The sequence below is a fragment of the Lepus europaeus genome, chromosome 2 (assembly GCF_033115175.1).
Source record: "Lepus europaeus isolate LE1 chromosome 2, mLepTim1.pri, whole genome shotgun sequence".
In the NCBI taxonomy this organism is placed as follows: domain Eukaryota; kingdom Metazoa; phylum Chordata; class Mammalia; order Lagomorpha; family Leporidae; genus Lepus; species Lepus europaeus.
The window spans coordinates 135,517,057-135,531,038 of NC_084828.1; the positions used below are offsets into that span (position 1 = coordinate 135,517,057).

Consider the following 13,982-nt stretch of genomic DNA (forward strand, 5'->3'; position numbering starts at 1 on the left):
TTGTCTTTGTGAAATATGTAATGAATTCACACTGTGTGTTTAATAATATCCCCTCCTTAAAATTAATTCAATGTCTTAAACCTTCTGAAAATAAAATTTCCTTCTTAAGGAACTCAGCTGTCTTCTTGGTCCCTTGCCCTTTGAAGAGTGAGTAAAATGCAGGTGATGTCTCTAATTCCACATATTTCTGATGATTATCAAAGGTTTAGTTCATGTGATACCTTAGAGTTCCTACCTCAAATCCACGCATGCTGTTTCCATGAGAAACTTAGTGGACTTGACTGAAGGGTAGATGGAGAGAGAATGAGATGCATCTTGGGCATCTTTTATTCCCACACCTCTTCCCATCTCTATTATTTCTGCCTTGCTCCAAATTTTACTCCTTCAATTATTGTACAATTCATTCTCTTCCTTTTGGACTTACATTTCCATTCTCAAAATATAGAGGCATATAGCAGATGGATTTTGACTTTCTAGCCTTCTTGGTCCAAACTTGTTAAGGAGGCACCGAGTTTACAAATTTCTAGATTTTTTTCTATTAAATATTTGATCTTGGATGTTATTGACATTGATTAATACATTCCTAAATTAATGTATACATGTTTATTCTAATTAAAGCTATTTCTAAAATTGTAGCCATTCTAAATCAAGCTAAATTTGTGTTTCTGGGTTAATGTCTTATTTTAAAAGAGATGGGAAAATGAATCCAAATCACTGTTCTGCATGTTGTGAATTTATCTGTTTTATTTAACTTTTGTGTATGTAAGAGAAAAAGCCATCAGGTTTTTTTTTTTTTTTTTTTTTTTTTTTTTTTTTTTTTTTTTGAGAATGCTTGATCCATAACCTCTTGCAGGAATTGGCTGAACCTTTTGTAGGGAAATGGGTGGCACTGCTGGATTTAGAATTCTACAGGAACCTCAGATTTTGTTATCTCATTTGGAAAATATTGAAATTATAAATTACATTTCCCTGAAGAGAAATCTGGTATGTTTTAAATTTGTAACATATGTTGTCTCAAAGGAGCCCTTGTTTTCCTGGTCCTAATGAGACGAACACTAAGGCAGTGGCTTAATCTGCTTTCTGTTGCTATAACTGAAAACCGCACATTGTGTCAACTATCGTCAATAGACGTTTATTTGGCTTATGGTCCTGGAGTTTGGGGAGTCCAAGATCGAGAGGCTACATCTGAGGAAGGCCTTCTTTCTGTGTCTTAACCCGTTCTTAAGATAGCACCTTCATCCATTCACGATGTATGATGCTGCTCCTGTGGCATGATTGCTTCTTTTCTAATTTTTTATTGTTTTTAAAAGTTTATTTATTTATTTGAAAGTCAGAGTTATACAGAGAGAGGAGAGGCAACAGCTGGAGCTACGCCGATCTGAAGCCAGGAGCCAGGAGCTTCTTCCGGGTCTCCACACGGCTGCAGGGGTCCAAGCGCTTGGGCCGCCTTCTAGTGCTTTCCCAGGCCACAGCAGAGAGCTGGATCGGAAATGGAGCAGCTGGGTTTTGAACTGTTACCCATATGGGATGCCAGCACTGCAGGCCAGGGTGTTAACCCACTGCAGCACTGTGCCATAGTGCAGGTCCCTCCTCTTTTTTATTTTTTTTAAATATTTATTTATTTTATTTGAAAGGCAAAGTTACAGAGAGGCAGAGAGAGAGAAAAGAGAGGGGTCTTTCATCCTCTGGTTCACTCCCCATGTGACCTCAATGGCTGGGAGCTATGCTGATCCAAAGCCAGGAGCCAGGAGCTTCTTCTGGGTCTCCCACATGATTGCAGGGGCCCAAATGCTTGAGACATCTTCCACTGTTTTCCTAGGCCATAGCAGAGAATTGGATTGGAAGTGGAGCAGCCTGGACTTGAACCGGCACCCATATGGGTTGCCAGCACTGTAGGCGGCAGCTTAGCCCATTAAGCCACAGTGCCAGCCCTATGATAGCCTCTTAAAGCATCCCTCCTGTCAGTAGCATCACAATGGCAATTACATTTCAACCTGAGTTTTAGAGGAGACATTCAAACCACAAAGCAGGCAGTTATCTTCTAGTTTGTTTAAAGAGCCAGAAGTGTTCAGTGTTGCTAGGGCTTAATTATTATAACCACAACCCATTTAAAACATTTAAAAAAACCAGGAAAAAAAAAAAAGGAAACATACTTTAAAATAATTTCGGAATTAATTTTAGGAAAACTGACCTACTTACCAAAGACCCAGCCTATTTCATTCATGGTGTTTCCATTCAGCAAACATTTATTGGATTCTTTAACGCACCAGAGGCTGTTCTGTCTGCTCATTGACTATGAAAGTATTTGATTTCACTTAGCATAATTTCTGAAATACTTGAATTGACACAAAAATAAGTAATTTAGGCAGTTTCACTCTCTTAGATGTAAGTGAGAAGCCTTTAAAAGTCATTTTTATATTTTATTAGCATTTTCAAGAGTTTTTTCCTTTTTGTTACTCTTTTTAGGAAAATGATTGAAAATTAGTGGTGTGCTCATTTAAGAAAAGATGCTAGAAATAAATTTTTCTTCTTTTGGATTGACTTCATGTATGTTAAATGAGCTTTATTATTTTATCTGTTATGCTAAACCCCAAACACATGATTCTTTGCTAATTTAAAATTAAGTAATTACACGATTTTTTCTCTCTTTAGGAAGATCATTGCTCCTCTTGTAACTCGGCATGGAAAGCTGTGGTCCAACTTCTGGGGAGCATTGAGTCCTGATGGCTATTATGCTAGATCTGAAGATTATGTGGACATTGTGCAGGGGAAAAGAGTGTAGGTTACTTGATTTAACTTTTTGATGTAAAATACCATAATCTAAAGATGCAGCCTTCCTAATAATACTTGAATTTTGTTGCTATTTATGTCTTTTATGTTTAATGGAAATTTAACATATATTTGAGTTCCTAAAATATTGGTCTCAAAATTGAAATCCTGAAATCCTGGTATAAAACTAAAAAAAAAAAAAAAGCTTTTGAAGTTCTAAATCTTCAAAGGAACAGATTCATTGTGGGAAATACTGAGAGATAATAATTGTATACTTTGGGCACTCAACTCATGATTCATAGAAAAGTAATGTTCTTTAGTTAACAGTTTGAAAAGCACATGTATTTCAGCTAATTTATTTAATAGCCTCGATTAAGGGTTGTTTTGAAAGCTCTTAAAATTTATAAATAAGTAAACAATAGTAGCACCAATAACCAAAACTTTCTAGCCTTCCTTGTTATGTGAGCTTTTTATGTGAACCAGCTAATATTCTGCTTTAAAGATAGGTTTCTTCACCAATTTCTGATTCTCGTTTTTAGAGATTACAGAGGTTGTATATGCTACAGAGAGTGTGCATGCTTAATGCTTATTTCAAAGCCTACAGTGGGTGCTTTTTGAACAGAAACGTAATCACAATTGAAATGATTTTGCGAAGATATTAACAGGAAGGAACTTCATTCTCTTTTTAAACTTGATTATGGACTGGAGTGATTGAGTCTCCAAGTGCTTCGCCTTCATTCTACACCATGTCAGCCCAGTTAAAGAGGAAAAGAATATTCTCATGACTTAAAAGATGTACCCTTATACTTAGAAAAATCAACCAGATTTTCTTTGTACAGTTGGGTGATGAAATTATGCTTTGCTTGGAAAATGGTGATTGTTTGGGAAAGCTTAAAAGTGGAGTGATGTAAATATGCTAAAGGCTTCTGTTGGCTGCAGTTGGAAAGCTTGATGGTGCAGAAAACACTGTTGAGATCCTGTTCTGTTGTTCACAGTCTTTTTTTTATTTCAGGATGATTTGTGTAGACTGTATGCCTGATAGTATGTTTAGGTATGGCAGAAATGAGTCTCACAAAAGTGCAATAGAGAATGTATCTTTCATTTTGTCTTGGGCACTGGTGATTTCTTTCTTTCTTTATTTTTGTTCAATCTCAGTGTTGTCTAATGTGTACGGAAAATATTGTATGGGGTAGAGGTTTTTACTCTAGCTTCGATCCAAAAGCCACAAAAAGGAATGATAACTTACGATGTGTGCATGTTTGTGTGTGTATATTTTCCGTTCAAAATTGAAGCACTGCACACTTCACCAGTGATTAGTTTCTGAGTTCACCTCATACCTTGGGTACTTAAGATTTTTTTTTTTTTTTTTCTGACAGGCAGAGTGGATAGTGAGAGAGAGAGACAGAGAGAAAGGTCTTCCTTTTTGCCATTGGTTCACCCTCCAATGGCCGCTGCGGCCGGCGCATCGCGCTGATCCTAAGCCAGGAGCCAGGTGCTTCTCCTGGTCTCCCATGTGGGTGCAGGGCCCAAGGACTTGGGCCATCCTCCACTGCCTTCCCGGTCCATAGCAGAGAGCTGGCCTGGAAGAGGGGCAACCGGGATAGAATCCAGCGCCCCAACCGGGACTAGAACCCGGTGTGCTGGCGCCGCAAGGTGGAGGATTAGCCTGTTAAGCCACGGCGCCGGCCTTAAGATATTTTCTTTAAAGCTGGTCTAGTAAAACAAAATGATACCATATTCTTTTTAATATCCAGCTACATTTTCTTGGTCAAGATCTTCCCTTTCTGTTCTCTAAAAGTAACAGGCACAGCCCTTCAAGCAATTTTCTTATTCTCTTCTGAGAAAATGAATCATTTTCAGAGTAAGGAGGTACGTGTGGGAAAGATTGAAGGACAGAGTCTCCAAATGCTTTTACTTTTCTAGCTGTGCATCTTCATATCTTCCCTTTCCATAGAAGATTTCAGGTGACTTAATGAATTTCAAGACAGTATGATTTAGGATAATTTTAGGCTTTATCCATCAATGGTGTCCTGGTAAATGTCTAACAACTGGCTCTATGCCCTCATTTATAGTGTTTGCCAGTTTCTGTGGTATAAATACCTCTACCCTGGCTGATAGCAAGTTTCCAGTGTGAAGTCACTGCACATGGACTTGACACTAACAGCTCTGGGCAGCCATATGAGTCAGCGGTAATGTGCCACTGTTGATTACTATTTTTTCTATCAAACTTTTAATGTTAATTGGAAACACATTCTGTGCAGTGGAATAGTATGCTGTAACAGCAATATAATTAAGAGATGACAGCCAAAAACACTAAAGAAATACCAACTCTAAACTCAAGTTTATCTAGATTTAGAGTGGCTTGTCTCCTAAATGTCATCAAAATATTCTAGATACCAAAAAATCTCATATAATGTCAAATATTAAAGGCAATGTTGGTCTCTTAGTTTATGTAATTAAAAAACACAAGTATTTATTTTAGAAATACAAAGTAAAACTTAAAATTTCTGTGTTTGTGGTATTTTGGGATGTCTTCTGTTTACTTTCAGAGGAATATGGAATGTCCCCTACATAGCTAATGTGTACTTAATTAAAGGAAAGACTCTCCGCTCAGAGATGAATGAAAGAAACTACTTTGTTCGTGATAAATTGGATCCTGATATGGCTCTTTGCCGAAATGCTAGAGAAATGGTAAGAGAAGCAGTGATGGCAGGCTTGAATGTTGCCGTGAAGATGGCTTGCTTTACCAGTGGTCGTGTCACTGTGTTTTTTGCCCTTTTTCTTTCTAATTTGTAAGTACTAGCCAATTTTTTTGATTGTGTATTGAAAACTTGAGAACAGTTTTGGAGAATAATTTCTCAACATTTACCTTAGAAACAATTTCAGAAAGATTGGATTAGATGGTCAGGCTGACCTTTTTTTTTTTTAGAATTTTTTTTTTTTTTTTTAATTTATTTGACAGGTAGAGTAATAGAGAGACAGACAGAGAAAGGTCTTCCTTCCGTTGGTTCACTACCCAAATGGCTGCTATGGCTGGCTCTGTGTCGATCCGAAGCCAGGAGCCAGGTGCTTCCTTCTGGTCTCCCATGCTGGAGTAGGGGCCAAAGCACTTGGGCCATCCTCCACTGCCCCCCAGGCCACAGCAGAGAGCTGGACTGGAAGAGGGGCAACCAGGACTAGAACCCGGCACCCATAAGGGGTGCCGGCACCGCAGGTGGAGGACTAACCAAGTGAGCCATGGCGCCGGCCCAGGCAGGCTTTTAAGTAACCCAGTAGATTCAGTTAACAAAGATGGAATTGTTACAAATGAGTTTTGCTTTTAGAAATACATCTTTTCTGCCATATGAAATTCTGTATGGAATATTCAACCTAATTAAAATCAATTAGACTAAGCCTGGGTGAAATAATAATTTTACTTTTAACCGAGTTTTCAATTCTGAAAATATTTCAGTGATACAATATTTATTTCAAAGTTACCATGTGGTATATTTATTATTCAATTAAAATTTTATATATAGGATGATGAGACCTAATGGGTTAAGAACGCATTTTTGTTTTGAAACCAGTGTCTGTATTGTCTGTAACTAGGTTTACTTTATATCACCATTAGACACCAATTCTGAAAAAGCAGTTTCTTTACTACTAAGTTGAGAGAAGGATTGAGATACATAGTATATTCCATCTATGAGAAAAACTAATGATGCCTTGCTGTTCTACAAATATACATTCATTATAAAATGCAACTGATTGAAGGAAACATATCTTTAAATGTATAAATATGTTGTAAGACATATTTATATGATTTTCTGTTTTAGAAATGATTGAGTTATTTTATTTCCAAATTTATGTGGGCAATTGTGCCTTCAGGAAAAATCAGAAAAGTTGGCAAGTATTTTTTTTTTTCTTAGTTTAACAAGGCATGTGTTGTTTGGATGTTTGTTTTCCTACAAATCTATATCCGTTATTATTATTGAACATCCTCCATACCTTTGACTGTATTTTGTGCTCATCTTTGGCTGATTTGAGTCAACAGCGCATCCTGGAATGGCCTCTCTCACTCATGTTTTCTTTGTCTTAATTATGTGTCTAATGAAAGTTCTACTAAGGAATGAGCTTGGATTTATATGTGATCCCCCACCCAACACACATCCCTGCCAAAAAAAAAAAAAAAAAAAAAGGAAATAAAGGGCTGAAAAGGCTGAGGGTTTTGTTTGTACGCGCTATAAGCTTTGCTTGTTCTGCATGTTGTATGAAGGACATTTCAGAATGTCAGCTTTTGTTCAAGAGCTGCTGTTTTTACTTACCAAAGAATACCTGAGAGAGTATTACAGGTCGACTTACCCAATGCTTCTCTTCATTTTAGACCCTACAAAGGGAAAAAGACTCCCCTACTCCGGAAACATTCCAAATGCTCAGCCCCCCAAAGGTGTTATTTTTATTTATTTTTTATTTAATTAATGATAGATTTGGTATATTACCTAGGAGTAAACTTTATTTAAGAGCCTTCTTTGGTTTGGCTTGGTAAAATGTTTAGTATTCATGGATTAGCCATCTGCAATGTGTGTTGTGTGATTTGAGTGGGTGACCTTGTGTGATTGTCAATGCTTGGTTCTTTGAGGTGATTGACAGGTCAACCATAAAATGTCCTTTTTACTTGATTTTCTAGGTATCTTCTCTTTTTAAAGGGGGAGATGAGTTAGGAATAGGTATGATATAAAATACATCTTGATTAAAATGAAGTTTGAGTACTCTTCATCATTTTTTTTAATTAATCACTAACTTGTTTTTATCATTAAAACAGGTGCAAAATAGAAACCACTTGTCCTCAGTGCTGTTTACCACACTGATTTGATTTAGGGCAAGGATATGAAACTGGTTTTCTGTAGATGGTTTTATAGTATGTGACTAATTTCTGTGTTCAGTCTTTATAAATATTAGAACAATAACATAATAAAGTAGATTGATGAAATAATATTGATTCTTGTTAAAAATGTGATATTGTCTTCTCTGGAGGGAAAAGAAGCAAAAAGAAGGACAATTCATTACACTTTGGTGTATCAAAAGTATCAAAAGTATTTCTGCTTTCAAACAGGATTTTTTTCTAGGTTCAATGAGAAAGGCACAAAAGCAATCCATTCTTTTTTTCAGTTGTACATCAGTACTACTTTAAATTAGTTTTGTGTGGTGACCAAGTTCACAATCAAAATTTTCTTTTATCTTGTCATGCATGTTTTACTTGAAAAAGAAAGACTTACATTCATGAATGAAATGTAAAAGTTGAAATTAACATCTGTATACTTTTTCTAAGGTTACTTTTACTCTTTGTATTTTTCTCTAAGGTTAATATTATTATTTCTTGACATATAGGGTATGTTTATGTACATTTCTAACAGACATGAATTTGGAAGGATATTATCAACTGCAAATTACAATATATCCCATTATAACAATGACCTCTGGCAAATATTTGAAAATCCTGTGGTATGTATTTCATATCCAGCTTTATAGCTTTTCTAGTTGTCCTATAATGGGTAGTAATAGGAAAATTAGGTAAGAGAATGTTTAGAAAGTGAAATAATATATTTCATGATCTATAGAGTAAATCTAAACTGAAATAAATAAAGACATATATATGGTTTAGGGAAGGGAATTATATATTTGTTTAATTTCTCTCAGTATTGGCTTTACATGTTTAAAAACAGTACCCAAATTTTTAATTGCAGTTTCAGAAGGATTTTACAAATAGCTCATATATAATGATAATTGATTTTTAGGAAAAAAATTTAAGAGGGTAGTTTGGGAAAATACTTGCTATCTTATCATTTTGTTATTTTGTTCTTGAAAAGTTATTTAAAAATTTTTTTTTTATTTATGTGACAGGTAGAGTTACAGACAGTGAGAGAGAGAGAGAGAAAGAGAGAGACAGAGAGAAAGGTCTTCCTTCCATTGGTTCACTCCCCAAATGGCCACCACAGCTGGCATTGCACTGATCCAAAGCCAGGAGCCAGGTACTTCCTCCTGGTCTTCCATGCGAGTGCAGGGGCCCAAGCACTTGGGCCATCCTCCACTACGCTTCCCGGGCCACAGCAGAGAGCTGGACTCAAAGAGGAGCAACCGGGACAGAATCTGGCGCTGCAGGTGGAGGATTAACCAAGTGAGCCATGGCGCTGGCCCCCAGTTTTTTATAACAAAGAGCCACAGAAAAATTACAGAGCAAGCTGATTCAGCATATGCAGATGGCTTGCACTTGAGGACACGGCTTCCTTTAAGTCTAAAAGTTTTTCTCTATCTTTCCTTTTTTTTTTCTTTTTAAACAGATTTGAGTGATCGGAGAGCTTTGAAAATTCATGGAAAGTGCTTTTTATGAAAAAGCTAGATATCAGAATTTTTAACTCAAAATATACTTACTCTTTTATTTATTTTCCCCTTGAAGTATCTGAAGTTCCTCATACAATAATTAGGACTTTTTTTGTTTTGTTTTTCAGGGACATCTTTTCTTATATTGGTACATTTATTCAAGGGAGGAAAATACTCTTCTAAATTACTGTTGCCAATAATGAAAACTTTAAACTAGTGAGACTAAATCTACCTGACAAGAATTGCCCTTTATTTTGTAGGAATAGTTAAGACCTGGAAATAATAAACCTAATGGCCTCTGAATACTCTGTTCAATAGTAAAAAAGATTATCTTTTGACATTTTAGTGTTTTAAAAGTACTTTTTTTCCATTTTAGCTGAATTTCTTCACCTTTCATACTAGTAGAATTGAATAGAGATTTGTTTTTATAGTGCGGGTGAAATTCCAAATTTTGCTTTGGCATTGCCTTTCTTGGTATTTAAGAACAAGGATTATTTGTTTTTTTAGATAATATTAGGTTCCAGGTAAGATGTACTAAATCATATCCTGAATTGTGAACGTTTATGTAAGAATTCAAGTCTTTGGAGAGTATGAGATGAAATGGCAGAATTGAATAGAAACTAATTTACTTTTCATTACTTTCTTTGTTCTTTGCTGAATTAGCCTAATCAATATGCTGAGGGATAAAATACTTATTATCCTATTATCAGTTTCCTAGGAAATTAGTGGAGTCACTTGTACTCACAGTTTAAAATGTGGTCTGAAATGAGAATTTAGTGTGAATGCCTTAATGTAAAATTTCGGGAGCTTTATCCTTAACTTCCAAAAAAATCAATAATGATATATAGGAAATAATAATGTAGCTCCTTACATGCAATGCTCACTTTTTATTTTCTTGCATATTTTAGAATTGAAACACAAATAAATTTTAGAGGAAATAATGAGATAATGTAAAAACCTGATCCTTAAAATTATATACTATGTATGTATCAAAATCAGTTGTTAAAGAATTTAAAGAGAGTTTTGGTTCCTCCACATCAGAAATATCTGAGTTATATATATAAAAAGATACACAACACTAACAATGGCAAAAATTCGTAATAAAAAATTAGCCCCTCTGAAACCTAGCCTTAAAACTATTTTATTTTTTATTTTTAAATTGTTTTTCCTTAAAGGTGTATTTTTAGACAATATTTTTGGAAGCATATTTTGATTGTGATTATTATGTCTATGCTTCAGTTTTTCCTAAGTGGCTCCTTATATCTGTACTTTGTAAAGAGAAAGTTCCAAATTTTGTTAAACAGCCTACATTATGGAAGAGATTCTTTTTTAGTTTTTTTTTTTTTTTAAAGATCCATTTTATTTATTTGAAAGGCAAAATGACAGAAGGAGAAAGATTTTCCATCTGCTGGTTCATTCCCTAAATGGCCCTACTGGCCAGGGTTGGGCCAGGCTGAAGCCAGCGATGTGGAATTCAATTTGGATTTCCCACCTGGGTGGAGGGAGCTCAGGTACTTGGGTCATTCTGCCTTCTCAGGCACATTAGCAGGGAGCTGAACTGGAATCGGAATAGCTGGGACTTGAACTGTTGATCCAGTATGGAGTGCCAGCAGCATCACAAATAGCAGCTTACCACCCTGTGCCATAATGCTAGTCACTTGTTTTTTTTTGTTTTGTTTTGTTCTAATTTTAAATCACTCATGTTTTAATATATGCCAACTAAATACCGAATTTTAAGATGACCCAGGGAAACAACTTTTTAGCTCACATTTGAAAACCAAATCGAGATAGCATGGGTTCTGATTTCTGTGTCAGAGATGAGCCAAATAAGAAAATCAAGTTCATGCTAATAAAGAGGAATCATTTTTTAGTATAAGGCCTTATGTCTTACTTTTGTTAATTAAAAGAAGTCAAATGTTAGTTACCCCATAATCATTCTTTGAAAATATTAAAAACCAAAATGAAGGCAGTAATATTAAATTCATTTAAAAATAAAAATAGAATTTACCATAGAGTTTGTATAAATAAGGCCAGTAAATGTATTAATTATTTTTTTTCTGTTATTTGTTGGTAGGATTTTCTTATTCACTTCTAATCATATATGCTAAATATGTACATATTTAGAGTAAAAATCTAGTCACTGTAAGATTACTCAGTTTTAATTATCTTGAGGTATAATACTGCATAAATAAAAATTTTATGTTTCATAAGATGATGTGAGCATACAAAAAATCAGGAAAAGATTAAAATGTTAACATTTGTGAAATTTTCTATTTTGTCCAATACACACGTTATTTACAATTTGTTTAACATCTATGATTATATTTGCCAGTCAAGTATTTAGAAAACGATACTTGCCTTAATACAAATACTTATTTTTTTTGGTAGGACTGGAAGGAAAAGTATATAAACCGTGATTATTCAAAGATTTTCACTGAAAATATAGTTGAACAGGTTTGTATTGAAATTATTATGTTTTATATATATACATATATACATATATAAAAACCATTTTGTTGTGTTTTCCAGAAGGCAATATTATTAATATTGGAACATAATGGAAAATGTGAAACTGGAGAAACATCCTTTAGGTTAAATTTATATGGTTTAATTACTAATTACCAATTATATAGTCCTAAGAATCATATTGTTGTAAAAATGTAGACAGTGGCTTTAACAGTAAGTTTAAGATCATGCCTTTTGTTTTTAATTTTTTTCCTGCAGTATATTTATTTGAGAAGCAGAGACAGTGAAAGACAGGACAGAGGACTCGACTCTATTGGTTCACCCCTCAGATGTCTGCAACATCAGGGATGGGGCCTTACTCTGAGCCAAGAGTCAGAAACACAATTCAGGTCTCCCACTGGAAAGCAGCAACACAATTATGTGAGCCCTTGCTGCTGCTCCCACGGCCTGCATGGTAGGAAGCTAAGGTCTGTAATAAAGCCAGGCAAGCCAGTGTGGGATGCTGGGGTCATAACTGCTGGACTGAATGTCGACTCCACACCAGTTTTTTTTTTTTTTTTTTAAATTTCTGTCAAGTATTGTAGCTTTCTGAAACTGCTAAAAATAAGGAATCATTGACATATCTCAGGTATACAATTCTATCAATGAAAGTTTGAACGAAATTGGATTCGTTTCTCAGGTCTTTTAAAATGTGAACCATAGTTTAGTGTAGTCCTCAAGAGTATTGGTAAGGTCTTATTTTCAAGGATATAAGGTATCATCAATTCTGAGATGCACCATTGTTTTATGCACCTTAAGAAAAGAAGTTCTACCAATTAAACCATGGCACAATACGTTTTAATCATTTAGAATATTTATGCATACTGGAAGGAGTATTTTAGACTTACTAAGACACAGATGTAGTGAACCTTCTCATGAGGATGCTGTGTTTTATAGCCTTGTCCAGATGTCTTTTGGTTCCCCATATTTTCTGAAAAAGCCTGTGATGAACTGGTACAGGAAATGGAGCATTACGGCCAGTGGTCTGGGGGAAAACATCACGTAAGTTGAAATTTCACATGAAGAAGTGAAATGTCTTCTGTGGTTCAGAGGGTAAATAATCAGAGGGTTCAGGGGGGATACGTCCTTGTTTTTATATTTTGCTGAGTCCTGGACCTAAATGAACTGCATGGGCAAGGGTTTCCAGAGAACTCTAGTTTTAGTCTAATTTTACTCCTAGCTGATTATTGAACACTGAGGAAGTCATTTAGTCTGTCTGGGTCCTGAGTTCTCATTTATGCACCTAATGATCCTGAATGGTCTGAGAGGGTCCTTGTCCTGAGGCTGCAGATGGCCAGGGGATGTGTGTCCTTACTGGGTAATGCTGTTCTTTTCCAAGGCCACTTTGTGGACCTTGTATTTTCACAGTGAGCTGTAGTGATGATGTTGAGATAAACTCTTCGGTTTACTGTCAGAACTGTTTTTCTGTATTAATGCAAGAAAGAGGCATGCATTTGAATGCCTTTGGTGTGAATCAGTTTTGCACATGAATTCACTGACAAAGACTTAGCAAGAAATATGACTGGAGGTGGCTCAGTGTGTTTCTTTTTCTTTTTCTTTTTCTTTTTTTTTTTTGGACAGGCAGAGTGGACAGTGAGAGAGAGAGAGACAGAGAGAAAGGTCTTCCTTTTTGCCATTGGTTCACCCTCCAATGGCCGCCGTGGCTGGCGCATCGCGCTGATCCGAAGCCAGGAGCCGGGTGCTTCCTCCCGGTCTCCCATGCGGGTGCCGGGCCCAAGCACTTGGGCCATCCTCCACTGCACTCCGGGCCACAGCAGAGAGCTGGCCTGGAAGAGGGGCAACCGGGACAGAATCCGGTGCCCCGACCGGGACTAGAACTGGGTGTGCCGGCGCCGCAGGCAGAGGATTAGCCTAGTGAGCTGCCACACCGGCCTCAGTGTGTTTCTTTTCCTGTGAAAACTCACCAATGCCAGTTGTTTAACAGTACAAAGGCGTCTTAACACAGTACTTGGGATATTTCTGCATTTGCTCAGTTATATCTCCTCACTAGTTAACAGATCAGGGAGGAAAATTCAAAGTATGAGGAAGAATTTGAAGTCAGTAGTTTGTGGAATAATGAAAAGCAGTTGTTATAAGACTTTGGGGTCATGTATAGGAGTGAGGCACATTAGCAGGGAAAGCTTATTTTCAGTGGTTGGTGGACCATAGGGTAGTGAGTAGGATCTACCCACCCAGCAGCTAAGGCTGCCGCAGGGGCCATATAAAAAAAACAAAATTAAAGCACTCTCCTTTTTAGGAGAAATATGAAAACTTAGGAAGTTAATTCAGTGGATTTATTGTTTGTACCTCATATATTCATTTAATAAAGTATGAAAGGAGGCTGCTGCCAC

General features: G+C 36.2%; 2 protein-coding genes across 3 annotated transcripts in view; both read left to right on the forward strand.

Moving 5' to 3' along the window:
• Positions 1–13,982, forward strand: part of LOC133775298 (uncharacterized) — a 993,905-nt gene that overhangs the window by 438,431 nt on the left and 541,492 nt on the right. The window lies entirely within an intron of this gene.
• Positions 1–13,982, forward strand: part of PLOD2 (procollagen-lysine,2-oxoglutarate 5-dioxygenase 2) — a 105,923-nt gene that overhangs the window by 89,800 nt on the left and 2,141 nt on the right. Inside the window, exons 12-17 of one of the 2 annotated variants that reach the window (XM_062213517.1) lie at positions 2,653–2,778; positions 5,319–5,460; positions 7,133–7,195; positions 8,137–8,250; positions 11,515–11,580; positions 12,529–12,633. In XM_062213517.1, the coding sequence (XP_062069501.1) occupies positions 2,653–2,778; positions 5,319–5,460; positions 7,133–7,195; positions 8,137–8,250; positions 11,515–11,580; positions 12,529–12,633 (616 nt within the window). The remainder of the gene's footprint in view (positions 1–2,652; positions 2,779–5,318; positions 5,461–7,132; positions 7,196–8,136; positions 8,251–11,514; positions 11,581–12,528; positions 12,634–13,982) is intronic. The other variant, XM_062213524.1, reaches the window with a different exon arrangement.